The 27,642-nt window shown below is 40.4% G+C and overlaps 2 protein-coding genes across 2 annotated transcripts in view; one reads left to right on the top strand and one right to left on the bottom strand.

Annotated features, from left to right (window-relative positions):
• The window catches only part of NFKB1 (nuclear factor kappa B subunit 1), a 58,780-nt gene extending 58,200 nt beyond the window's left edge, over positions 1-580 (bottom strand). The window contains 1 exon segment of the mRNA XM_019614812.3: positions 444-580. The gene's annotated coding sequence lies outside the window, so the exon portion shown is untranslated.
• On the top strand, positions 151-27,410 carry LOC104910733 (uncharacterized). The gene is made up of 3 exons (XM_085221946.1): positions 151-361; positions 456-3,292; positions 27,293-27,410. Exons 1-2 carry the CDS (start codon positions 151-153, stop codon positions 1,127-1,129), a joined length of 885 nt encoding a protein of 294 aa, XP_085078072.1. The 3' UTR covers positions 1,130-3,292; positions 27,293-27,410.
• Positions 27,411-27,642: the final 232 nt, after the last annotated feature.

Genomic DNA, 27,642 nt, shown 5'->3' with positions numbered 1-27,642 from the left:
CACAGGCACTCCTAATTTACTGATTTTAATGAAATTACCGCCGCACACCACATCACGATAACGGCCACGTAACATCAGCTCGAGTCAGAAACGGCGCTCGTTCGGGTGAGAGCGAAGTCAGCCACCAGCGCTGCTCTGCCCCGAGTTACCATGGGAGCGCAGAGCATCCACGGCTCCAAGCGCCCGCGCCGAGGAGCAGCCGAACGCAACGGCTCCCTTCCCAAGCGTCCTTCCGCCGCCCTTCCGACACCGCGTGCGACGCGACGCTCCGGCCGCTCCGCCGCCTGCAGGCAGGCAGCGCGCCCAGGCGTGCCGCAGCCGTGGCGGGAGCGTCCCGTCGCACCACAGCCCCGGGCCGCGCGTCCCCCGCGGCCGGCAACCCCCACACACACAGCCTCGGGGGGCTCCTTCTCGGCTCGACAGCCTTGTCCTCAGCCACGCACCGTGACTAACAGCGCGACGAGCCTCCTGCAGCCACTCCGGAAAACTCGCTGAAGAGCCGCGACGCGTACGCACGCAGCGCGACCTTTCAAACCCGCATCAGAAATATAAACAACAACAACAAAAAAGAAAGGACGGCGGGGCGGCGGCCGCCCTTCGCACGAACTCGGCACCAGGAAACGGGGAATGCCCGCGCCCCGGCCCGCCGCCGGTGTCCGCCTTCCTCCCCCCACCCACCCCAGCCGACCGAGCGGCTCTGGCAGCCGCTCCCGGCGCCTCAGGGCCCGGCCCGGGGGTTAAAGCTCCCCGCCCGTGGCACAGCGCGGCTGCTCGGCCCGGCGCAGGAAGCGCGACCAGCGGAGGCAAACGGGCGCCGCGGAAGGGCCGGGCGGGAAGAGAGCAGCGGTCTCACCTGGCTCAGCGCAGGGCTGGCGGAGCCGCGCCGTCGTCGCCGTCGTCGCCTCCGGGTCCCGGCCGCGCACCCCTCAGCGCCGCGCCATGTCAGCGTTATGACGTCGCCCGCGCCCCAACTCCGCGCGGACTTTCCCCCGTTCTTCCCTCCTCCGGCCCCCCGCCGGCCCGCTGGCGAGGGCAGCCGAGCGGCACCCCGGCCCGCGCGGCCGCCGCCTGCCTTCCCTCCGCCCCTGCCCCCGGCCCGCCGCACTTCCTGACTGGAAATTCCCGCTGACGCTCCGGCGGCACAACGGCCGCGCGGGAGAGCCGGGGCGGGGCGGGAGACAGCGCGCGGCCGCTGGGGGGCGGCTCGTGCCAGGGGCTCGCGCAGCCTCGCGCCCTCACAGCCCGCGCCGGGAGCGCCCTCAGCGCCGCTCGGGGCAGGTGCGAGGCGGCGGGTGCCGGAGCGCTCCTACAGGCCCCAGGAAAGCCCCGAAAGGGGAAATACGCACGGAGGAACGTAAGCCTACTGATGTAGTACACCTTGCCATTAGCTTCTTTGTAAAAGGTTTATTGATTGTCCGTCACCTGAAAACAGCACCGAGCAGGGAGCATAGGCTACGCAGCATCCTGTGGATTTATCCTGCCTCTAGCAGAGCAGATGTCCAGGCCAGTTAACTGCTGTAAACTAGCTAAAAATCTTAGCACCAACCTGATTTATCAGTGCTGAAGGCCAGCACTGCAGAGCAGTAACCAAGTCTCTCACCACAACTGGAGAAAGCCAGCCTGAGTCATGTATAACGTATAACATGTACATCATGAACATCATGACCATTTCATGAAATACTGCTTAATCTTAAACCTGTTTGCTGAGAAGCACCTCTGAGCACAGCCAGTGTGGCTAATCTGAGGCACATTAGCCAGAAACTCACTGGCGCACCTGCGAGGAACTCAATTTCTGGTGCCAGAGCCACCTAAGATGGCACCTCACTCATTTAACTCAGAGCTGAAAATCATAAATGATGAGAAAGGTTAAAAACTCAAACCAACAGCATGTGTTGGTTTTGGAATGAAATGATGTGATTTTTGCTTCTTGTGTTGAAGCAAGAGATCCCTGTCCAGAGCAAAAATGGAGCCAGAAGAAATGACGTCAAATTATAAGCAACCTGTTGATTAGGTAAGGAAAAAAAAAGGGGGGGGATTTTTACCAGCGAGTAGTTACGTACCTGTATTTAACACTATATATACACAACTCAGTCATGTTGTAAAGGGAGATTCTGTTGCTGAACACACCCAGTCTGTCCACGTGTAGCTGATTCCATCCATAGCAAGGGAGTAGGTTCAGCTGCGCAAACAGTTTGTCTACACACTGTGGCTTGGAACAGAGATGTGCTTATTTGAAGTCAGTAATTATGCTGCAAAAGGTGCTTAGAAATGCACAAATTTGTCTCTATCTCTTAATATGGGAACTGAAATCTCATACAGGTTACTCATAAGAGTACAAGACAACAGCCATTTCCTTTATTTGTATTGCCACTCTGTGATGCAAATCTAAAGGTACATTCACCTATTGTCTTCCTAATCCAAGTTTTCACAACTCAGCAGTTCTGAATAAAATGTTTTTCCTTAGGGGTAATTCCTGTACTCCCAAGACCTGGTATTAATCTATTCTATAGAAGCAAGCGCATTGCAGTAAGCAAAGCAAGTAAGAAGAGAACTGGGTACTAAAGCTCTGGAAAAAGGAAGTCTAGATAGATTTAAAATAAGAGAAGTGTTTTAAAATAAGATTAATTTGAAAGAAAAGATGCCGTGTCACAGCTAGTCACAGGCATGCTCACAGAGCAAGACCTGCATGAACAAGTACCAGGAAACCAGACAAGACAGAGAAGTTCCAGAACTTAAGGAGACATACCTGGTAGATTTGCTTTAAAAGGGTACATTATTGAATAGCCACACTCAGCTATCCTGGTGAAATCCTAAGCAGTTTCCCAAGCATCTAGGCTTTTAAAGAAAAATGCTTTCAAAATGATATTTAAAGTATAATTATATAATTCTTATAACTCAATACTGTAATGGAAACATTAACTCATTAGAAACCCACCATAGTATTAGTCTGTAAGTCCACAGTTTTGTAAAATTGTCTCCGTAGCCCACTCGTGTACATGAATTGCTCTAAAGCACGTGATTCCCACCTGGAAATCCAAATAAACAATTACTTCTCTAATCCCATTTCCACCAAGAAAGCTATGCAAGGCTCAGGTGTGAGCAGTTTGTAATCATTAACAATGCCACTTCTTTCCTGGAGAACATGGGCTGCACTGTTATCGTCAGGACACTTCTGCACCTGGATACAATCAGTTCACAGGTGAAGTGTGTTTAAAGCTGAGCCTGAAAGGGAGATGGGGAAAGGGTTAGAGTTGTAGTAGATTTTCTAGTAGCAACGGAGGCAAATCAAGAGGTAAGACTTTCTAGTTTTACTGTTGCTTTAGTGGGCTATCATAGTGTGAAGGCTGTGTATATTTAAGTTTTGTGATGTATTTTAAAAATGTGTAAATAATCTAGGAGTTGCCCTCTGTTCTTGCATTGTTACATTTGCTCTGTGAGCACAATTTCTGAGGTTAGAAGTCTTTGGCTTTGATGTTGTTTTTTTTTTTTTTTTGATTATGTAACTAATACTGCTAAGTAAAAGACCTTATCTCTGAGAAATAAGCTTTTTTTTTTTCCTATAGTGATATCTGAAAATGGATATATTTAAGGACAAGCAGGGGCCATGGATATTATTTTTTCTCACTTTATTGAGTATACCCAAATTAGAAAAAGAAAAATCCAAGTTTCTTGCTTCATTTTCTCTTTCTGAAGTATTTACTGGAACTGAGACAGGATCTTTTTGTTCCTCCTTCTCTCTGAGTATCTGTGATACTTAAACAGGAAGAAGTGAGGGGAAAACCTAAAATAGCTCTTGAGTAATGCTTCCTTTTAAAACTTCCAGTTGCCTTCATTGATCTGCTAGGCTGTGATATCCAAATCTCTTCCTGGTTAATCTATTATTTATTTTTGACCCAGAAGTTCTAACTCCAAAGCTGATTTGCCTTGGATGGTGGCCAGTGATTGTCTAGCACGTGCTCCAATCCTCAGAGAGTGTTATCAGAATTTAGTTAACGTTTACTGTTAGCTCTGCCATTATCACCTGTAATTTGAATCCACCAGGAGCAAGAAAGGAGAGTATATTTACAAGTTACATGCATTTATATAACGTTTATTATTTTAAGATAAAATATATATTGATCTGTGATGAAGTAGACAATAGAAATAGTACAAAATACTTAAATAGACAGTACATATGGAAAGGCAACAGCAGTTTCTGGAGCTCAGTGATGCTACTAAATCTGCACGTTGTGGCATCTGTGAGAAATATTTTCTATTAAATATGATGTTTTGATCTGGTGGATGGTGATTTGACGTCAGTTTATCATGCATTTAATCAGCACATAGTTGAAAATAGCAATACCCTGAAAAACTCAAAATGGTTTGGTGTCCCCTGCAAGTCCATGGGCTGCATCCCAAACGTGCTTTTCACTTTTTGTGGAACTGAGAGTCAGATGTAAGATCTCATATTGGCGTTGGAGTGTCTCAGGTCTGTAGCTGTGTTAATAGGCTGAAGTTCCAGTATGAATTGGGTAAAGTGTTAGAACTGTAGCAAAAGATTTAAATAGCGGAAAGCTATTGAGAATATCACAGAATCACAGAATTATGGGGGTTGGAAGGGACCTCTAGAGATTATCGACACCAACCCCCCTGCCAAAGCAGGTTCCCTACACCAGGTTGCACAGGTAGGCGTCCAGGCGGGACTTGAATACCTTCAGAGAAGGAGACTCCACAACCTCCCTGGGCAGCCTGTTCCAGTGCTCCGTCACCCTCACCGTGAAGAAGTTCTTACGCACATTCGTGCGAAACTTCCTATGCTGCAGCTTATGTCCGTTTCCCCTCGTCCTGTCTCCACGTACCACTGAAAAGAGACTGGCCTCACCACTATGGCCGCCACACCTCAGATATTTATAAACCTGGATCAGGTCCCCTCTCAGTCTTCTTTTCTCAAGGCTAAACAGACCCAGTTCACTTAGCCTTTCTTCAGAGGGGAGATGCTCCAGGCCCTTCACCATCTTTGTGGCCCTCCGCTGGACTCTTTCCAAGAGATCCCTGTCTTTTTTGAACTGGGGAGCCCAGAACTGGACACAGTACTCCAGATGAGGCCTTACCAGGGCAGAGTAGAGGGGGAGGATCACCTCCCTCGACCTGCTGGACACACTCTTTTTAATGCACCCCAGAATGCCATTGGCCTTTTTGGCCATGAGGGCACACTGCTGGCTCATGGCCAACCTATCGTCCACCAGGATGCCCAGGTCCCTCTCTGCAGAGCTCCTCTCCAGCAGCTCATCCCCCAGCTTGTATTGGTGCATGCAATTATTCCTCCCTAGGTGTAAGACCCTACACTTGCTTTTGTTGAACCTCATCCGGTTTCTTACTGCCCAGCTCTCCAGCCTGTCCAGGTCTCGCTGAATGGCAGCACAGCCTTCAGGCGTGTCAGCCAATCCTCCCAACTTCGTATCATCAGCAAACTTGCTGAGGGTGGCCACTATCCCCTCATCAAGGTCATTGATGAAGATGTTGAACAAGACCGGACCCAATATGGAGGGGGAAGATTCAGTAGACTTTGGTATGTTATCATGTGGCAGTAGGTATGACAGATAAGTGTGATTTGTAGACAAAGGGAGGCTTCTGGAGAGAGCTGCTGGTAAAGTGGAAAAGATGTAAAAATAAATAAAACCAAAAAGTTACAGTGATAAACATGAAAGCTTGAATATGATTAATGTATACCTGCGCAATATTTAATCTTATTTCTGTGATATGGTATAGGATATCACTTACATAAAGACCTAGAAAGAATCAAGCAGAGAGAGTGCACATCACTTCTAGAATGTGTGCCCTTGTCATCCCTCAGTATGGCTGTGTAATGCTAGGCTTCCTTCCTTCCTTTACTCTTATGTTGATTGATAGCAAGGAGCATTTTGCAGTAAGCCTCTTGGGTATGTTTAAGATGGTTTCTACATTCTGTGTAGACATTGCCAAAAGATAGCTGCCTTCAATGGAGAGCTATCCAGAGCACTGTGAGAAGTCACTAGCTAACTAAATTGCCTGGCCTATGAAGCTGCTTTATGCAAAAGATAAGGACTGCTCCCAGAGTGTTGTCTGAGCCTTGCGATAGCAGTACACAGCAGTACCTACATACGTGTATTCTCAGAATGTAAGTAGTTGCTTGTAGAAATCATTTACCATGATATGTAGTGGTATAACAATGTAAATGACAAGTGTTAACAGAACCAAAAGGAAACTGCTGCAGTAGGAGAGTCACAGTTACGAGCTGTGATTTCTGGTTACGACTCTAATAATCTACCAGTCTGTTTTTCACAATTAAGACTTAGTGCGGACTGTGATTAACCTGCTCTTTTATCACTTGGCTATCTAGTATCTTGGCCAGCAGTTGAAGGCAGAGGGATGGTGGTGTTGTTTTGTTTGTGTTTTTCTCTTTTTCCACTTGATTTCAGTGACAACATGTTCTTACCAGTCCACTGCACTCAGTCCCCTCTCTTTCCACCTACTCTTGCCATGTTATGATTAATTTTGCACTATGCTCAGTACTTCCTACATGAGTGGGTTTGGTTTCTCTTCATAGTCTTTTGCATATCTGAATCACATACACTTCTAACTTTATGATTACACCATCAGAACACAGTTGGGAGTCCTCTCCAATCTCCCAAGAAACATGGGTTCTTCCCATTACATGTCTGCAGATGTAGAGCCTCAGCAATGTCTCACACAACTATTGCAAACAGGAGCAGCTATTCAGTACTTTGTTGCTTTTTGTTAAACTTTACTTTTATTGAGCTCAATTCATGAGATTTTTTGGGTTAGGAGTATTGAATAGGATTGATGTGAATTCCCTAGAGAATGCAGAACTCAGCTAATCTGACTCTTTATTACTGTTACTCTGTGCTTTTTAATGCCCAAATAGAGGACAGAGATTCCAGACAGCTGAGCTTCATAGAAATATTTAGAGAAAACATTTCCTCTGCTGTAAAGTTTTCGCCATTTAAAAACAAGGGCTGTTCTGAAAGTAATTTCTCCTATATGATTATGTTGGCTTACGTCAGAGACATACATCTGTAGAGTTTGAGCCTTCCCAACAATATTCCATCACATTTTGTTGCTGTGTGACAAATGGCAGCAGAGGGGCAGTCTGACAACATTGTGTCTGATGTGGAAATGCATATGAAACAAAGGTGTGGAAATGAGTTTCTCCACATGGAGAACTTGCATCTATTGACATTATTGGTGCTTACTGAGCACCTATGGAAACCAAACAGTTGATGTGAGCACAGTCAGAGCTGAACATCAGTTTCAGTGTGGTAGCAACAATGGTGGTAGTGTTGGAATATAACAGAATTTGTGCTGGATGGGTCCCATGAGTGCCAACGTAGGAACAAAAAGAACATCTGCAAATTTGTTAGGGCCTGCTGAGTGAATATGAGGCTGAAGGTGACAGTTTTTGGAATTGAATCATGACCAGTGACAGGGTGTGATGTCACCACTATAAGCCAGAGTCAAAATGGCAGTCCATGCAGTGGCAACATGTGAATTCCCCACTGAAGAACAAGGTGAAGATGTATCCCTCAGTAGGTAGAGTGACCTGCACAGTCTTTTGGGATAATAAAGGGTAATCCTTCTGGATTTCCTGAAACCTGGACAAACCATCAACTCTGACCACGAACTATGTTGTGATACTGACTAAGCTGGAGTATCAGACTTCTGGAGTCAGGCCAGAGATTAAGGCAACCATTTATCTTGCAACATGATAATTCCAGGCTCCGTACCAGTTTGAAGACCGTGGAGTGCATTGTTGATTTTGACTGGACTTCTTATTACACTTACTATATGGTCTGGATTCTTGACTTCTATCTGTTTGTGCTAATGAAAGATGGGCTGTGTGGGCAATGTTTTGCTAGCAGCAATGCCATTATAATGTCTGTAAACTCTGTGCAGGTTTCTACAAGCATGTTCTTGTTCATCACTATTGAAAAGTGTATGACAGCGACAATGTTGAAAAGTAGTATTTTGTAGCTGGGAATATGCTCTATCAAATAGTGTTGTTGTACTCTTTGTATCTGTTGTAGTTTTCATGGAAATAAATAGGAGGTGTTACTTTTGGAGTGACCTATGTGCTTCCGTATTCTGTTTTCTACTATGCACTTTTGGTTGCAAATATTAATCCTCTATCATAATTTGTGCTGTTCTTAGAATTCTGATCCTGGGGTCTCTGGATACATGACAAGTTTTGATGAAAACTTAAAGCTTATATTTAAAAAAACAAAACACAACTATCAGCATTTCAGAAGATGTATCAAATGAGTGTGATTTTTTTTCTTTAAGGCAAATCTTGTGGTGCTAGGAGACTTTATAATAGTGCAAGATTGTGGAGTTAACAGTGAATGGTGAAATAACACCAGTCCCTAATGTGATGGATCCTAATAAAAAGACTTGAAGGGCAGTAGGAATGGCAAGTTAGCTCATGGACTTGGTTCCATAAAACCTCTTATTTACAACCTTTCCTCTGAAGGTATGCAGGCTAGTATCCTTTGCGAGGAAAGTAAATGCTTATAATATATAATTTTCTTATAATATAAAATTCTAATAGTTAAAGCTGCAACATGAGAAACAGTACCAGTGCTAAATTTGTGGTAAATTTGTGTTTGCTGATGAAAAGCAAGAGAACATGTCAGAAAAAGAATAAGAGCAGTGCAACAGATCAGGGATTTGGGAAAAGAAGGGGACCTTTGTCTATTTGTTGCTCTACACAGGAGGGGAAAAAAAAAAAAAAGCAATAAGTGATGATAATGGAAGAAGCAGTGTTTTTGTTTCTCTCTTGATTTCCTGATTGGAAGCTAAAACTGAAGGTGCCTGTGTGATAGTGGGGTGTTTTTTATTCTTCCTTTCTCTTTCACTGTTTAAGAGCATGGTGCAGAGGACTCTAAGCTATAAATAAACATCCTGGCACCAAAGCCAGAACTGGTATGACCTTGTAATTGTGTTGCTGTTTCCAAGCACATTGGCTTGGATGCTGTCATGCTTTTATAACCTGCCCTGCTTTAAAGACTAAGGAACCCTATGTAGTGCTATGGCACATTAGGGGTGTGTACTTGTGCAGGCTCAGGGTCTCTGTACTGCTGAGACTTCATCCTCACGTATGTGCACGTGAGTTTTCTGACCAGAAAGTGGATTTTCATTGTCTTCAAATGCTGCTATTTATCTAGTCATCCAAATAAGAATCATGGGACTGCTGTTTAAGCCCTTGTGTCTACTTAATGGTGACTCTGCCCAACTTTCAGCATAGTGCTGCCAACAACTGTCTGCCTCCAAAGACACTCCTTAGGTAGCACAGTAAAACAAACAAACAAAAAAACCAACTCAGTGCTGTTTAATTGAGATCAATGGCAAACTTGTTGACCTGTTTGGACATATGGCTGGTGGCTGAGAAAGGATCTCTGCCTTTTCTACAGAATTGGAAATCATCCTAGCATTGGACTCGTGACTGTAAATAGTAAGGCTGAACAGTATTTGTGAAACTGCTCAAGTATTTTCTTCAAAACAGGACTTAGCTTTGCATGCGTTGTATTGCCCTGCAAGAAGGAAAAGTAGACATCATGGTGACATCATGAATGCTTCTGGGTTGGTCCTATTGGAGTTCTGTCTGTGGTCTAGCCAAGTTAGAAAGCTGTTTCTCCATGTGATGCAGATGCTGTTTGTATTCTAAGGAGACAAAACAGAAGTCCGGGGAAATGATGATCAAAAATATGAATGTCGGGAAGAAAGTGAAGCATGAAGAATCTCATTTTTTTTTTTTTTTTCTCGCAGCTCTTATCACTAGATAAATGTGCATTGCCATGGTATAACTCATGATCTATCTGTACGTGCTACACCTGGGCAGCTCACATGGCCCTGGAGCTCCCTGTGTCTTTCCCTCCCCCCCATCCCATGACAAAATGTTTGAAGGAAGTGGCTGTGCCACTAGGAAAGATTCGTCTGCCACTAGACAATGCTACAGGACCTGCACAACTAGAAATATTAGGCACACTGGTATAGTACTTTTTTTTCTTCGTAACACTTGCCACCATTGACTTCTGCAGATATATTTTCAACGCTTTTGCAATCAGACTTCAGTGTCTTCAGCAGCTAGAAAATGAGCAATGTAGGCTACCTGTGAAAAGTCTGAATAAGTGATTGACTATCATGATGAAAAAATTCTGGCACAGCAGAGAAGATAGAACAGCTCTCCATGTCAGAATTAAGGAGGAAATCCTGTCTTTTCTAGCACTTACTAGATTTGTTTGCCTTATGGAGACCTTATGGAAAGCTTTTTTTTTTTTTTTTTTTTTTTTTTTTTTTTTTTTTTTTTAAATGAGCAGATCTGTCCTAACAACTCAGCTCAATACAGATGCCCTGCAGAGGTAACTTCCATACAAAACAAAGGAATTTTTGTTAAGCTATGAGCTGAAAATAATTGCCTATCAATAAGAAGTACTCATCAGTAGACTCATAATACTAATATTATGGATGGAGCTGTGTATATTTTAAAAACAAACTCGTGATTAGAGGAAAGATTCTAAGAATCTTTGCTTTTCTCTATAGATTTCTAGTGTAACTTCACAGAACAAACCCTGATTGTTTATGTCAAAGCCTGAAAAAAAGAGTGGGAAAAGTAAAAGTGATTGATTCCTGTTCAGTAGTGCATGTAATCGTTAAATGCTTACCCATTTCACAAACAAACAAGCAAGATGTCAAGCAAACAAGTCTCCAAATTGTGGTTTTGCTGACTTAGATAGCAAAACACTTACTCTTGGTTTGATTCTCCACTGTCCCACAGTAGTTTGATTTATTTTATTTTTCCTGGTTGCGTGAAACACCAATGCTAGGAAGCATTAAAACTGAACAGCAGCACAAGTCGGTCTCCTGAACTACCAATTGTTTAATTGAGCCACACCTTTTAGGAGAATGGCTTTAAAACCTTGAAAGAATATTGAATAAACCTGAAACTGGAGAAGGCCAGATTTGATCAAAATACATGTGACTCATCTACTTTATCAATATTTTATGTGAGGAGATAGTGTCATTGGTAGGAAAGTACTGTTCCTACGGTTCTTGATTGAAAGTTCTGAAACTAGAACTCGTGATTCCCTCTCTAGAAGATGCTCTGCTCATGAACTGTACAAATCGAAACACAAAACCTGAGCAGAAAAGTAAACCTGGAATTTGGATTACTGAGCCATAAAACTCTGATGCCTTTTATTGCTGTGACTTACCTGCTACTTGCTGTGACCATAAAAAAAACTCCACCTCTATTTACTTTAATCCAATATGACCTGAAACCATCCATCACCATTGCATCTTAGACACTAATTAGTTCTTGGTGTTACTGAAATTAAAAAATTCTTATCCTCAGCTTTTTTTAGTGAACAAACATTTCTGAAGTTATTGGTAGTCTTTTTTTCTCCCAAAGTGAGCATGTAATTCCTTACTTGTGATAAAATACTGTCAAGTCATGAGATGATCAAGTTGTAACACAAATTTGGACATTGTCATCTGAAACTATCAGTAACTTTATGACTTTCTGTGGATTGCAGCAGTGTTTTTAAGTCCAACTGCGATTCATGTCTGTCACAGAGCAGGTCAGAGATTTCAGCAGAGAAGCCTGATAAGCTGAAGTGCGTGCCCAAACCTGTTACAGTTCTTTACCCAATGGCCAAAACCAACCACAAATCTTTCTCTTCTGTCATCTTAACCCTTAGCAAGAAACAAAAACAAAACAAAAAAACACAACAAAACAATAAGAACAGCTATTTAGATTTATTATGTTTGTAATTAAGTTGTCTTAATAACTATGCAAAGTACCCTTCTTCTGTGCATGTTTAAAAGCCATATCATTGTGGATAAAAAACAACTCAGTTCTGACTCCTTTTAACTCCAGCATGTGTTTTGGTGCCAAGACTGCTGTAAGAGCTTCCTCTGGGCTCTGTTTAGAGCATGTGCAATCAATGGATTACTTTGCCAAATTCTTGCTGGTTGTTTTTACAAAGGAAAGCTCCCATTGGTTTTGATTGCTAAATCTTTTTCATTTTGGCTTGCATGGAAACATCTGAAAAAGGCATTACTGAGCAGATGCAACAGAAATAAAATGTGTAAGACAGTGGTTCATAGAGAAAAGACAGATCTAATAGAGATCCCTCAAAAATTAGTCGTGTCTCAAAATCCACAGAGAAAACTGATGTATTCTGCTTTTAACTTCTGCATTAAAAAAGCATATGACACTTTGAACCATTTCCAAAATTTCCAAGCTTGGTAATGCCCGCATGTCAGACATTTGGTAGTCAAGTACTTCTCCCAAGCTATGAACAGCAGCTCTGGAATCTCCAGATTTGCTAAAATACATCTTACAAAAACCTCGGCGGTGTGTCAGACTTCCTTCATCAATCTGAACTTGTTTAATGAAGACCAGAGGGAAAAAAACACAGAGGAAATTCTGAGTAAATGGCATCAATATTTATCAGCGTCTGTCTTGGCTACGCAAGAAAGGAGACAAGCTTGACACAGAGCAAACAAAAAAAGCCCCAGTGGATTTCCGTGTAATCCATCACATTAAAGACTATCCCACACAGACAAGCGGGGATGGTACTCTGCTTGCCACAGCGTGGAGGGTTTCCACAACAGAAACAAGTACCAAAGAACTGCAGCACAAAAGGAGGTCAGAGAACTAAGGAAATGACTGTTAATATGAGAGATTTCTGAACATTAGATGACCACAGAGAAGAAGCTGTGTGTTTGGAGATGCCAGCAAAGATACATTGGCACTAGAGTCACCTGATGAAGATCCCACTGCCGGCTAGGAGGCTAATCATGAAATCATGTGACAGGCAGCCTGTAGAGCCCCAACAGGAGCAGAAAACTTTGTTCTCTCAAGCTATCATAGCATATGGTTTCTGAGGAACATGCTGTGCTATTTTTTTTTTCTTTCCCTTCTTTCTTAAGCTGTAAATGTTTTTGTTCAGAATAGAAGTGCGGAGTGATGAGAAATGTTTTGGGAAAGATTTCTGTTTCCAAAGAATTCATGTACTTTGTGATTGTGTGGGAAGGAATATATTTAAGTTCCTGCAGGAATTAGAACTAGGGTCTGTGGGGAGAATTTAAATAAGGAGTCTCTTCTACTGAAAGAGGCGGTCTGTGCCCTATCAGAGTTTTTAGGCTCTGCCTTTACGGGATACACAGAAGTAACAGAGCTGTAGTATTGATGGTGAGTACTGCAAGATGGTGTCTAAGGAAAGGCCCAACATGGAAAATCAGTAGAACAATATTAGTGGCAGGAGTTCAGCTGCAGACTGTTATAGAAGATCTGCCTGTCAGAGTAAACAGATAAAAGGCTTTGAGAATCTGAAAAAGACTTATCAGTTATCTGCATGGTACGAAAGCAGGTACTCTTCAGCTATCTGGGCAAACTTCTGAGAAATGCTAGAAAGGAACTGACTGGTGAAATGGTAACAGTGACACAGGGAGATTCTGCAGACAAATATAGGCTGTGATGTAGAAAATCAAAACGTAGAACCTTAATACATAACTTTCTGAAATGTACTTAATACTGCATGCAGTGCCAGAGTTGGAGAGTTAGCTTCAAAATCTGCAGGAGAAAGGTTTGAAAGTGATTGTGAAGTGGGCGGTGCACAGCACACCATGCCTAAGAATCCTTGTCCTCTAGTTACTTTAACTGAAGACCTGCCCGCAGAAACCTATATGCCAGATTTTCATCTTTCCTTTGCTGTGGGGCCAGTGCACAATGGGATATGATTCACCATCAGCAGGATCTTCCCCTGAAGTATTAGGGGCACGTGTAGCTGAGAGGTTGCAAATGTCAACCCTAAAGGAAGGTGTATCTAGTAATGTTAGTTTTGCCTGTTTGTTTTTACCGTAGGGGTAAGTAACGTTAAAAAAAGCCATGGGCAAATCAACAACATGCTTCCAGACCAGTATGAAGTTTCATTGACCAAGACACAGGAATACACGTAGAGCAGGGAAAAGAGAGTGAGATATTGCTGCTTATTTGGTAAACAGTGAGTTGAAGGGATGAGTAATACATTTATCATGTAGATAAGCGTAGTCCTGTTGTATTTTGTGTAAGATACAGCTTTTGGTATGTAAAATAAGGATATGCTATCTATATGAATGCTGGTGTGTTGCTGAGTCACAGCCTTAATATTCCTTGCATGATTGCATGCCCAAAAAATACTCAAATTTTGAGTCACCTAGGATGTTTGGTGTTTAATTACATTAAGTCCATTAAGTAGCTTAGGAAGGATTTAATTCTAATTTAATTTTGTCTGACCAGCTCCAGCTCTGTTTGGCAGCCAGGCCAATCTTGCTCAACTCAGCGGAGAATAAATAAAACACTATTTCTAGTGTGCCCACCAGTACGTGCTATCCAGGTTTTATCACTAGTCTGGATTTCTTACTGTTTTTACCCTGAATATTGAATCACAATCCATAAAACTGAACTTTATAGTTCTAAATGATTTTTTTAAAATGCCTATTTCAGCTTCTGCTGCTTGTCTAAAATTAAAAAAGTACAACGCAGAACAATATACTTCTGAAGAAAGTTGTACAGTATTGCTTCTAGATATCAAAATAGGCCCATGCAACTGTAAATTGTGTTCTGAAAACATTATAGTACATCTCCTTCCCCTGAGAATGATGAATATTGCAGCACTTCCGAAGAGAATTAACTCTTTCTCAGGCACAGAGTACAATATTATTTGAGGGAGCAAAAGATAAAAAATAAAAATCCACAGAAACAAACAAACGAAAAAAAACAACAAAAACACCTCAAGAAAAGAGCATCTTAGCATCTTGACAGCCAGAGAGAAAAAGCTTCCTTCAGAATCCTTTTGATTCTGTCCTCCCGCAAACTGATTTCACAAACGAAGAAAATAAATAACTGTCGAACTACTGCCACCTACAGTCTGGCTGTAAAAATGCCAGCTTTGGGAAGAGAGCAGAGGATGTAATCGACTCTTAGTCGTCCCATCAGAAAGCACTACAATACAAGACTAGTGATTTAAGGTACGTTCGAGATTCACCTAAGGATCCTGAAATGCCTCTGTGGAGATCTCATCACTTATTTTTCTAGCTTGCATTATATTATAGTTGAGTTTTCTAAACGTAAATGCTAACAAATTATGTCCTAAAATTTTCTTAATTTCTTTTCCACGTGTTGCAGCAACCCATTTTTATAGACACTAGATGTTAATATGAATGAGTTATTGCTGATATGAGGCATGTCTTGGGAAGTAGCTTCTAGAAGGCTTGGTTGAGAAGAAATGATGCTCACAGTAGCTGTCTCTGATCTCCCTGTCACTGGGAATGCAATAAGTTGAAGAAAGAAGCAATCCAGAAGCAGAGTCCCAATAAATCACGTATGTAAGAATTACAGAGAGTGGGAATTTAAAGCTGTTCTCTTTGGCAAGTTCCTTGTTACTGCCAGTAAAAACCATTTTTTTTTTTTTCTTCTCCCCTACCCTTTTTTTTTTTTTTTTTTTTTTTCTTAGTGAATGTCAGCCAATACTCGAAAGATTTAGTCTTAGGAAGTGAGGAGACAGCATGTACTTAAGGAAATAGTCATCTGCCTTTAGGGATAAGAAAATACTCAAAACTGCTCAGATCAGTTACACGATACTTTTTCTCCCTCCCCCTACCCCTTTGATTATCCAGTGTGCTGAAGATATTCAAGTGGTGGTACTTGTGCCTGTGTTACTTCTGGAACAAATGTAATGACACATACATTTTTGTGAAGCCTCTTTATTAAAGATGTTATTTCACAACCTGCTGTGTTTTTTTTGTTTGTTTGTTTTTAGGCTTTAGGCTACTGTAATAGTATGTTCAGCTCCACTTGATGGCGATATAAATATAGAAAGCATGGGCTAGTTTAATTCTGCTAACTATATTAGCTCAAACTTCAACTGTTTTAAAAGTTTGTCAGACTGTAGCCTTCTTTTCAGGTATTTATAAATAATCAAAATCAACTCAGATAGTCCTAACTTGTCAAGTAGGGTTAAATTTTTCACTGGCTTAAATAACGATCACTTGTATAGTTATATGTTTTGCAAAATGATGGAATCCTTTTCCATAATCAGAGCACACAAGTAAGAAATTGAAGCTAAGCCTACAGGACAACGTGTGCATTCTCCTGGCAGCTACTGCCACTGCCTTCGTCACAGATGCTGTAAGCTTTTGAGGAGAAAAGTCAAGCTGTGAGCAATTCTGGCATTGATGGGTGAGGTATCTGTGGCATTGAAGTGTCTTCTCATTGCTCTGATTTTGATAGTAAGTTGTATCATCAAATAAGCCAATATTAATTGGAAATTTGGGATACTTCAGGATTCAACTCACTTCCTATCTCTTCTTTTGGTAATGAAACAATTGTTGAGATTATATATAGAAAAACAAGGATGATTCCTTGAGGTTAATGTGCTTGGACAGCATGGATACAGCTCCTACCTCTGTGACAGTCTGTGTTGCATGCAGGATGCGAGCCAAGGCCAATAGAAGGACTTAGACACATCTCTTACTGGAGTTAAGTGGCTGCTAGGCACTTGACTTTTATTGCAGATTTGTCCCTTAATATTTTATTTTGTTTTTTTTTCTTTTTTGAGGGTGGTATTTCTTTCCCATGCTGCAGTTTTGCATTTCTAGTTTGCTGAAGCTCTTTGTTAAGGGCTGTTTTTTTACCAGTGTGGAGTGAGCAGCAGTATCCTAGTCAAAATGGGCAGCAAGATATGATAATCTATAGGAGTAGTGAAAATCACCACACCCAGCAACAGGAGAGTGTTAAGATATAAGCTTTCTGTTCTGTGCTTTGACGTATTTTTTTCACTGACAGAGTGGATGGGAAACTAGATTAACATGCTTTTCCCAGAAAGCAAAGGGCTCCTAACTCAAACCTATGGCAGCTTCTGGTGGTCTTATGTGTCTTCAGTTCCCCAGTATATCTATCAAATAGTAAATGATCTGTAGAAAACAAACTGGGAATGTTTTTGAACTCGTGTCATTCAAACTCTAATGCAAATAATTTCAGGCCTTTGGATTTTGTTGTTTAGTACTGTGAATAAGTGATTCATGATACCTTACTTCATCTGCTCTAAACCATAATGAAAAAGCATTGCTGATGTCTTGCACTTATTTTAACATTTGTTTTTTGTTTTATTCCCCCTGAATAAAAAGTCAAAGGAAATAGGTCCTGCAGAAATTCAGTATTGTTTGTGTATTTAAGATATGTTCTTTCTATCCTTTGATGATACTAGAAAAATTATCTCCAGGAAAAAAAAAAAAGGCTCAACATTCAGATGTACTGTCCAGAAGAAAACAAAACTAATCTGGAAAAATACATCTAAAATACAATCATCTAATAACAGATTTTTCAAATATCAATCAAACAGTAAGTGAAGAAAAGCACAGTACTTTACTTGTACCGCTTGGTGAAACTTGTCAAGTATTTCTGTACCTAATAATGAGGATTTGGGGAATAGATATGATTTGTGAGGAACTTACGTAAGTTGTTGCACTCTTCAATATTTAATTTTGATAGTTGGGTAGACAAACCACAGTTTGACCACTATTAAAATTATGTTTGTAAGTATGATTTTTTTTTTTGTTTTATTTTTTCTGACTGGGGAGATTTACTATAAGATACTGTAACAAGTATCTTCATCTGATTTCTTGTGCAAGGCACATTAGCTACTTACATTTATCTTCAGACAGTGTTTTATTTTTTAAAAACAAAGATTTCAGAGACTCAACTGGAAACTGTACTCTCATTCCATGACAAAACGTACCCTTTTGCCTTCTCTTGGCTTTATGAAAAAGATTTACTGAGCATTATGCATTTCCAAATCCTGTCTCACAAGCTGAAAACTATGTATTATGTAGTTATTTAGCCACAGACAGCACTTCAAGCTGCATATTAATCACTGCATTGGTTTATGTGTATGCAAATCTGCTTAGCAAGAGTAAGTAGGTGACAGTGCTAAAATGCATATGCTGTGCTTGTGTGTCCTTTGCAGTTGTATGGTACCATTTGAAATAATATAATTTCGTTGGTAAGAGTTGATAAGAAGAATAAGATGTGATGAATGTTGCCGTGAGATGGTTGGGTGGTAAAGCACTTCAAATCACTGAAACAATGGTAAAACAAAGATGAGCTAAGAGCTCTCTAAGCAGCAAGAATAACTACTTAGGAAGTTATAGACATTTCAGTTAATTTCCTTTCCTCCAGAAAATATTCAGAAATATCTTTCTCCTGAAGTTTCAGATCCCAAACTCAGTAAGACCATTGTCTTACTGACACCAAGGTGTATTAGGAGGTGTGAGTAACAGAAATGGTACAAGTCATAAGCATGCTTCTGAGTGATCTAACACCTGACACATCTTAGGACAGATCATGCTGCAAAGATTAAAATATTCCTTAATGTTGGTTTAAACTACTAGATCTGACTGTAAGGATAATCAACACCCTTGATACGGAATTTTCAGCATAAGATTTAAAGTTTTCACTACAAAATCTACTCAAGAATCTCAAATATGTTTTGAACTACAGCAGTGAGGGTTGTTTATGGGGTAATTGGCTAAATTAAAGAGTCAAAATGTATGCTTACATGGAGCATATGTTAAGTAGCTGTCTCTGCTTATTTCTTTTTAAAGACAGGAGGTTTGAATACTTTATTTGCTAGCATGGGGGACTGGTTTACCTGAAGTGAAGCTCTGAGATATAACAATTTATTAAAAACTGCTTTGTGAGCAGAAATTGAACCATTCCATTTATGGGGGGGGGGGAAAAAGAAGTTGGTTAAGTATACTGTGCTTCCTATGAAGCAGAAAGTAACACCAGCAGTATATATTTTAAAAAAAGAAATATGGAGTAAAGCTGTGCACTCTCTTGGAATTATTATGAAAATCCTCAGAGAGGGTGAAAAAGGCATGATGAGTAAGAAGTAACAGAACTGCAGTTGCTGAAAGCAAAGCACACTTTCCAAGTTTATTGCATAGAATTGGATTTGTTCCAAAATTTATTTGTAAACATTGATGAAATTTTACGAACTCCTAGACAGAAGTTTTCTTGTGCCTGTTTTTGGGAATGAAAATCTTGTAGTCCAGTTTTCAGCATTTCTTATAAAATGCATGCTTTCCTGTGTTGAAGTGACAAACATACCCTAACAATCTTATAAAGTAACTGATTTAATTTTTGTGTTACTTAATTTGTGCATCTGATTATGATAATTATTTTAAGTTTAAGGTAGTCAAGGTAGTCCTACAACTTGACAAACAACAGATGCTTTCTCTTTCCAAGAAGTATCTCCCCAGTTCATAGATCGGAAAACCTTTGATCATATGTCCTGCTGAAGGTACAAGGTAACTACTTCAATAATTTAGTAAACTGTTGTTTGAACAGATCAAAGAGTTCCAATGCAGAAAGCTTCTATGTGACGTCTTCTTGGCATACTGTTAGTCTCACTGATGTGCATAAATTAGTGCAACTTTGGAGCATTATGGAAGAAAAAGAAATGAGATTTTCATAATTTAAACGTATCTCTATACAAAAATACTATGATGCAGTAGCACAAGACGTTTTCATTTCCCCATGACTTCATGTGTTCTAGTGTCTTCCCTTTGGTTGGGTTGTGAAGATTCTATTGGGAGTCATAACCTAAAATTGTTTTTGATGTTTGTTTGCTAAACAACAAACACTGAATATGTAGAGATTCTCAATCTTAACTGTATGTGTTTGCTAGCTTACAGTATTTCCTATCTGGAAACATACAAAGGGTTAGTTCATTTCCTCATGAGAAGACTCCTGTTTTGTATTTAAGCTGTTATATGAACTAGCTACATGCCTCACAGGACACTGTGTGGTTTCACCACCAAAAGTTCAGTTCTTTTTCCAAAACTCAATTAGGTAGATGTGTCTGTTCTGAAATGTGAAGAGGTAGATATTTTGATGGAGGGTACTTGTTGTAGCAGCAGAGATAAACATGTCAAGACCTCTCTCCTGCTGCTTCATTGCTGCTGCTTTCTAGGTTTGTTGAGCACATACACATCTTACTTTCATCAGGGAAGGGACAGTATAGAGCTGGATAATTGTTTATTTTTAGCAAGACAGAATAAAATCGAAAACTGAGATTCAGTAACTGAGTCTGGGGCAGTAGGTTTAGCAGGATGAAGATTAAGTCTCAGTGCCTGGGCTCATAGAGATATGTCAAACAGAGAAGCTCTGTCTTCAAGCTGACTGGGAATGGAAAATCTCTTAACTAAGTGCTGAAATTTTTTTTGAAAGCCAGTAACCAGTAACTGCAGCTGTTCTGTTGACTGCACAAATGAGCTGGTACAGCCTGTGCCCTTATGTGGTTCCTGGTATCTAGCAGTTGATCTGATTGTTTCTGGTTTTAAGGAGCCGTTCTGCAGTTCAGGTCAATGTTCTTTGCAATGACTATATATAAAAGAGGGAAAGTAATAAAGCTGTATTGTGTTTGTGAAGAAGCCCGTTGTGACCTTGTAGTATAAAATTATAGAATGGCTTGGGTTGGAAGGGCCCTTGAAGATCTAGTTCCAAGCCACCTGCTGTGGATAGCATAAATCAGGCTGCCCAGGACACATTCAGGCTGGCCTTTAGTGACTCCAGGGTTGAGTCATCCACGCATTCTTTGGGCAACTTGTTCCAGTGTCTCACCACCCTCTGTTTCTAATATTAATCTAAATCATTCCTCTTCTAGTACAAAACCATTCACACTTCTATCTCTATCAGACCATGTAAAAAGTCAGTCTACCTCCTGTTTGAAGGCTTTCTTTAAGTACTGGAAGGATGCAGTGAGGTCTTCCCAGAGCCTTTTTTCATCCAAACTAACTAAGCCCAGCTCCCTTCAGTTTTCTTAATAAGAGAACTGCTCCAGTTTTCTGATCATCCTCTTAGCCCTCTCTTGAACCTATTCTAACCTGCTCCATGTCTTTCTCGTGTTGAAAGCCTGGACACAGTACTTCAGTTGGGATCCCATGAGGGCAGAATAGAGGGTGACAATTGCCTCCCTCACCCTGCTGACCACCCGTCTTTTGGTGCAGCCCAGGATACTGTTGGTCTTCCAGACCGCAAGTGCACCCTGCTGGCTTATGTCAAGCTTCTTGTCCAAAAGAGCCCCCAAGTCCTTCTCTGCAGGGCTGCTCTCATTGAGTTTTTCTTTCAGTCTCTAGACATATCTGGGATTTCCTGTTCCAAGCGCAGCACCTTACACTTGACCTTGTTGAATCTCATTAGGTTCCTGTGGGCCCATTCATCAGGTCTGTCCAAGTCCTTTTGGATAGCATCCTTGTCTTCTGTTGTATCAACTGTACCATTCAGCTTAGTGTCATCAGCAAGCTTGCTGAGAGAGCACTCAACCCCACTATGTTGTTGATAAAGAGTTTGAAGAGCACTGGTCCCAAGGCTGACCCCTGGAGGATATTACTCATGACTGGCCTCCACCTGGACATAGACCCAGTGACCACAGTCCTCTGGCTGAGACCATCTGGCCAATTGTTCATCTATTGAATAGTCTAACGTTCTCTAATCTTCAAATCCATGTCTCTCCAATTTAGAGATGAGGATGTGGTGCAAGACTATGTCAAAGGCCTTGTAGGAGACCCAGGGAGACAACACCAGTTGTCCTTCCTTGTCCACAGATGCTGTCACTCTACTGTAGAAGACCACCAGAGTGGTCAGATACTCTCTGCCCTTGGTGAAGCAGTGCTGACTCTCTCGGATCATCTCCTCATCTTGCATGTGCCTTAATATAGCCTCCAGTGTAATATAAGATTGTGATATAAAATCAGGAATACAACTTGATTCTCCAGTGTTGGAAGACAGTGATGAGATGCAAAGTATCTGGATTTCTCCCTCTTGCTGTCAACGAAGACAATAAGAAAGATTTGAAAACAAACTTACTCATTCAATCCCTGCTGCCTGGTTTTCTATGCGTTTTGCAGTGAGTGGTCTACCTACAACACAGTATACAGAAAAGTGCTGTTTCCTGAAGATGGTTTACATGACATGTAAATCTAGCTATATCATAATTTGGTAAACTTTCACCAAGGTTTAGTTTGAGTGCAGTTGTAGTAACTGAAAGGCTGAAGAGAGCATATGTAAGGAACTGCTGAATGCTGACTTAAGCTAGCAAAGTTGTACACCAGAGTAAGCATTTCTACTTTAAATCTAGAAGCAAAATGCCAGGTTCATTTACATGACAGGAATGTTTTCTAAACCAAGGCATCTACAAAATGCATCTGGAAGTTTTGTTTATGCAAGCTGTAAGATGTATTTCCCAGTGATGATGAGTCACAATCATGTCGCTAGCGATGCAGTCATAGCTTGCAGTCCACACACAGACTCATCTTGGCATACTGGTAAATGTATGTAAAGTAACCTTTACTGGTTACTGAAACTAGGACAGATAGAAGCATCTGAAAAGCCATAAACTGAGTCTGCTTACGTTGTCAATTTGATTCCAGCATCCACATTATTATAGCTGGAGGAATGAGACAACAGGAGAGGAAGTAGTGCAAAGCAGAGGAGACAGTAGAAACCCTTTTTGGTTCAGCTGAGGTTGTGGAAAAAGTGTTGGAAAAGGAAAGGAGGTGGTCTGACAGAAAGGATTCTGTGGAATTGGACCAGAGGAAGCACAGAGCACTGCCAAATTTCTTGAGAAAATCTTCACAACAAACCCCAAACTCCTGTTTTATGGCGTTTGTTGAAATCACCTTTCCTCCCTCTGAGTTGCTGTGTTTGTACAGAGAAAAGGCCATAATAGGGACAGCCAAGTTTTCAGTTGTCCAAACAAGTCAAAGAGTTTCAAATGGTCCTTTTAACAGCATGTTTCTTATAAAACATTCAGCACAGTCTGATTATATCACTAAAAACAAATACACAGTCAGTCATAAGGCCAGAGGATTAGTTGCAGTGCTGGTGTATCAAGAACAATATCAGAGCTGAGGGAACTGAAATACTCTAGCACTTGGATATGTGGTAATTAATGGCTCCTTAATAAGTACTTGTTGAAAGACTGAGAGACTGGGTGTTCCCTGTAAGAACTGAAAGTCATTGCTTGTGTGACAGAAACCGGGATCTGAATTCATGGCTGATTTCTTTTGTTAAGCCTTTAGTTCCTCAAAAAATGTAGTTGCCCCACACCTCTCTAGCGTTTATCCATGTGCATACTTAACTGTGTCTAGCATGGATGTACAATGGTAATGCAAAGGCCTTTTCTACCCTACCTGCCTCTATCCAAGGTGTTTCGGAAAATTGGATTTTCTCAGTTTGGTCTGAATGTGTATGCTGCCCATGTGCTTTTGAGAGCCTTCTTAAAATTAGCTCTGAAAATAAACCAGTGCTCCTCTTTGAAGGTATTAATATCCTGGTTTCTAACTTTACAGCATGGTTACTCACTAATTAGGGATAGCTTTCTGTGGATTAGTAACTGTGCAGTGTCTAACCAGAATACAAATGAGATGTATTAGCTCTTGCTACAACAAGAGTAGAATAACTGTTGTTGTGTGTTTAAATTAAAATCAAAATGAAAAAAAAAAAAGCACCCTAGCATTTGGTGTCTATACTATTAAAAGAAATCTGCTTGTATTTACTGTGATTTCTTTCACAGTTCTGCCCCATTTGCAATTCTATGGTTCTAAAGTAACTTTAGTCCACCATATGGAGTCTCAGGTCATTGCAGGGTGTATGTCCCATTTATGCTATCATAAACCTTGCATAGTTTCTTGTTTGTGCAAAGTACATGTACAATTTTGGAATATAAATATCTGTTATCTATGTAGCTTATAGAGGCAAAAATCTTTCTGCTTTGAATCTTCTTGGAATTTTTGCATAGCTGCAAATAATCCAGTGTGGTTGTGACCTAAGAAGCATATATTGTAGTTGCTGACACCAATGTGCCAGTTCCTTAAAATGCCTGTTTTCAACAACTGTGCTCTGTCCAAACAGACAAAACATCAGTTCCACGTGGGATGAAAGCATCAGGATTTTTATGGTTAATTTTGAGAAACACTATCTATATGATTTGGTGGTCTACATGCAGAGGTCTCCTGATAATATAAATCTTGTTTAGTGTAAGTTTAATGAGCAGGGATTAGCATCAGTCCAGGGGAAACTGATATGTTAAAAGTAGATAAAGTTGGCTGAGAAGGCTTGAAATAACTTCACTGATGTTACTGCTCATCTCTTCCTGATGATGATAACCATGCTTTGTGCATTGCTATCTATATGTAATTAAGACGATTAGTTTAGTAAGCTGTAGTACAAAGGGATTTAAATGGATAACTACCCTTTCTTGCTTAAGTTTAGCCCAAAGTCAATAGATGAGGGCTGCTCTTATGCTAGTGTTCTGAAAACGTGTGAATGAGAGAGAGCAGGGGGAGGAGGAGGAAGAATTTGCCTTGCAGCTTTATGCACTGCTTAAATGTGGGATCCTCAACATTAAAATACGAGTTAGAAAAAAACTCAGTTTTGTGATGGATTGTCTATAGCTTTACTAGCAACTTCAAAGGGATCTTATCTGTTAGTGTAGGATCTATAGGGTTGCAGTTGTTAAACAACAAAGAAAAAAGCCCTTCCTGGACTTCATTTAGGGGAAAAGCTATAGATCTCTTGCCTCAAGTCAGATTTGGAGCTGCAAGTAATCTGCACAGCATGATTTGGGTAGTTCATGTAATTTAGTCTGTAATAAGCTGAAAGATAAGGAAGGGACATCCTCTGAGTTTTCTGGTAAATATTTGGCTATGCTTAATTTCAAATGGATTTTTTAATGTTGATGTTCTAGCTTCTGTGAAAGAGCCTGCAACTACTGGCAGACAGCATAGTTTAGAGCAGCCTGTGGCAGTTTCAAGACTTTGAAAATACCAAAGGGGTTTAACACCTTTGCATCATCCAGATTCTTCCATGCTTTCTGTGAGCTGACCTTCTGACTTGCAGCCGAGTTTTCATCTCCCTGCAACTGTCTGCGTGCTGGGAATGCTGCCAAACTCTAGCACCTGCCAGGGCAAAACAAACTGCATGGGCGCAACCCATGCTGCTGATCAGTTGGTCAATGGGATTTAAGGATGGACGGGCCAAGAGGACAGCTGTGAATCTTCCTTTTATAGAAGCTGTGCCATGTATTCCCTGATGATGCTATAACTAGACTGAAAATCAATGCCCTAACAAAATAAATAAATCATTTAGAGATTAAAGGAAAAATTGCAAGACATCACTGCGTGAAATGTTTGATTTCATACAGTTTGCTAGGGAAGAAATGACAATGCTATTTAAAGTAACATCACACTGATTTGTCTCAGGATGATTCCAGATCCCTGCTCAGCAGCACACTTGTTTACTAGATCTTCCATTGATTTAAGTTCCTGACCTTCCTCTCTGTCCTACTTCTTCTAACAGGTAACTATGACTGCAGTGCGTCTGGTATCCATGTCTGTCTGCTGTCTCTGCACATCTTATAGAAATGGTGAAACTGATTTGGGTTCTCATTTTCCAGTCCCTACAAATCCTGTCTGACAGGAGAGAAGGAGTTTTTCTTTGTTTTTAGTGAGGTGAAAGCTTAGTTTGCTTAGTGTTATTAACATCTATGACAATAGTGTGAGAAGAATATTGATTATTGTAAGCAAATGCAGGGATATAGCTTGTTAAAAGCAATTGATATGGTTATATTGTAGTTGTTCCCAGGCCTGGTCATACACTAATGTGCTCTGCGATTAGACTGCTACGTTAGTTTCCAGATACCTTGTTGCTGTACATATTTTTTGTGATTTATAACATAAATACTCTTTCCCACTCCATTTTAAAGAAGAATTGGCATCCCTGTGAGAGCTGTGCCTTTTCATTACTGTTTTCCTCACTTGGCATAATAATGCAAGCTAGGTCTTATGAAAACGTTTTGTTATCCATATCTTTAAAACTTCATGCTTCATTGCTGTGTAATTCCTCTCTAATGGAGGCCATGAATACAATGACATGTATTTGTGTTAAAAGCAACTAAAACCAGTAAGAACTGGACTTATCGCTTCTGTTTTGATGTACGATCCAGGCTCAGATACTGCACTAAAAAGCTGTCAATCCAGAAAAGCAGTAATGGAGTCTGTGGCTTTGCAGTGCTGACCAGGAGTAAGGAACTCTTTCTACCAAAGTTTGTTCCCTGCTATTCCTTTCATTCAACTTCCATTTGGCTGCTTTGCTTCGGTTGTTTAACTTTGTTGATCTGACAATCAATAACGTTGATCTGCTATGATAGTTTTTTCTAAAGAAGGAGCAATTAGAATTGTTCACTGGCATCCATTTGGAAGGGTTTCAAACAAATGTAGTTAGTGACATCAAATGAAAATAATGTAAAATCTGAAGTTTAAATCAGGAATTTGAAATGGCTTTAAAATCAGAGCAATTGTTCATTTTTAAGAACTAACATAAGTGTTAATGACAGTTTCCTGATGGAAACTTATTTTGGATAAATTATTTGGAAGCATTTCTGTCACTTAACAATCTTTCTTGAGTGTTAGCAGTTGTTCACAAGCATGGAAATAACTTTACAATTAATATTAAAGTTATTCTATTCCTTGAATCTGGTAGCAGAAGATTAAGACTTAACATTATAATCAAAACCCGTGTGCTTCTGATTTGTGTAAAACGATTATATATTTGCCAAGTGCTTCATAATCAAGAGTCAAGCAACTCCTTTTACGTCATTAAAAAGGCCAAAAGGAAAATTGTGGGTGTGTGCAATTGAATACAAGAACCTTTGCTGGCAACATTAGTAAATTTTGCAAATCAGTTGTGTTAGAGCAGGTATTAGTCATAGCATTTTTGCATCATAAGGATAACATATCTTCCCTGTGTTTCTAATAGCTATCAAAATGTCTCAGAATAGGCGTTTTTGTTTTGCTTTTTGTCTTTGTTGTAGGGTTTTTTTTGTTGTTGTTGTTGTTGTTTTTTAATATAAATAATGACATAACTTTCAGCTTTCAATTCACTCACCAGAAAATACTCCATAATAAAAAGTACAGAGAGGAAGCTAGATGCAAGGGACCCAGGAATTATTGCCCTTGAATGGCCTCCGTAATGTCCTCTCTCTTGTCAAAAGGTTGTGGCATAAAGCACTAAGAATAAGTTATTTCTCCAGCTGCATCTTCCTCCGCCCCTTGTACTCTCAGGACAAGGAGGTTTTGTTTGAATTTTAAACACTCTCATGTTACTAACGAGTGAAGTGAAAACTTTCCTCTCTCTGTTCTTCATTATAAGGAGAAAAGAAAATAACATGCCTGAGAAAATGAAAGTATCGAGATGCAAGTATCTAAGTACAGAGTCACAATGTTTATGTAGTTGACGCTGTGATGGAATCTCTTCTCCATAAGCAAAGGTATGTATTCTCATCATTAGATGATCTGCATTTTGTTTGTTATTTATTATATTATTTATTTATTACATATTACACTATTATAGTTATTACATCTAGCTAGATATAAGTGAATCCATTTTGAATTTGTATGGTACATTTGTTACTCATCTTGAATTGCGCCATTATTTTTCATCTTTCATTATTTCATTTTTCATTTTTTCATTGCAACAAATATTTTCAACACTTCAGTGAA

This window comes from Meleagris gallopavo, chromosome 4 (genome assembly GCF_905368555.1).
Source record: "Meleagris gallopavo chromosome 4, MGAL_WU_HG_1.1, whole genome shotgun sequence".
In the NCBI taxonomy this organism is placed as follows: Eukaryota; Metazoa; Chordata; class Aves; order Galliformes; family Phasianidae; genus Meleagris; species Meleagris gallopavo.
Note: the sequence above shows the minus strand (reverse complement) of the source record. Positions and strands in the feature narration are given on the sequence as shown.

Coding starts and splice junctions, on each gene's coding strand:
- LOC104910733 (XM_085221946.1), top strand. CDS start 151: ATGGGAGCGCAGAGCATCCACGGCTCCAAGCGCCCGCGCCGAGGAGCA. Junction 362..455: donor ACCACAGCCCCGGGCCGCGC/GTCCCCCGCGGC, acceptor CGTGACTAACAG/CGCGACGAGCCTCCTGCAGC.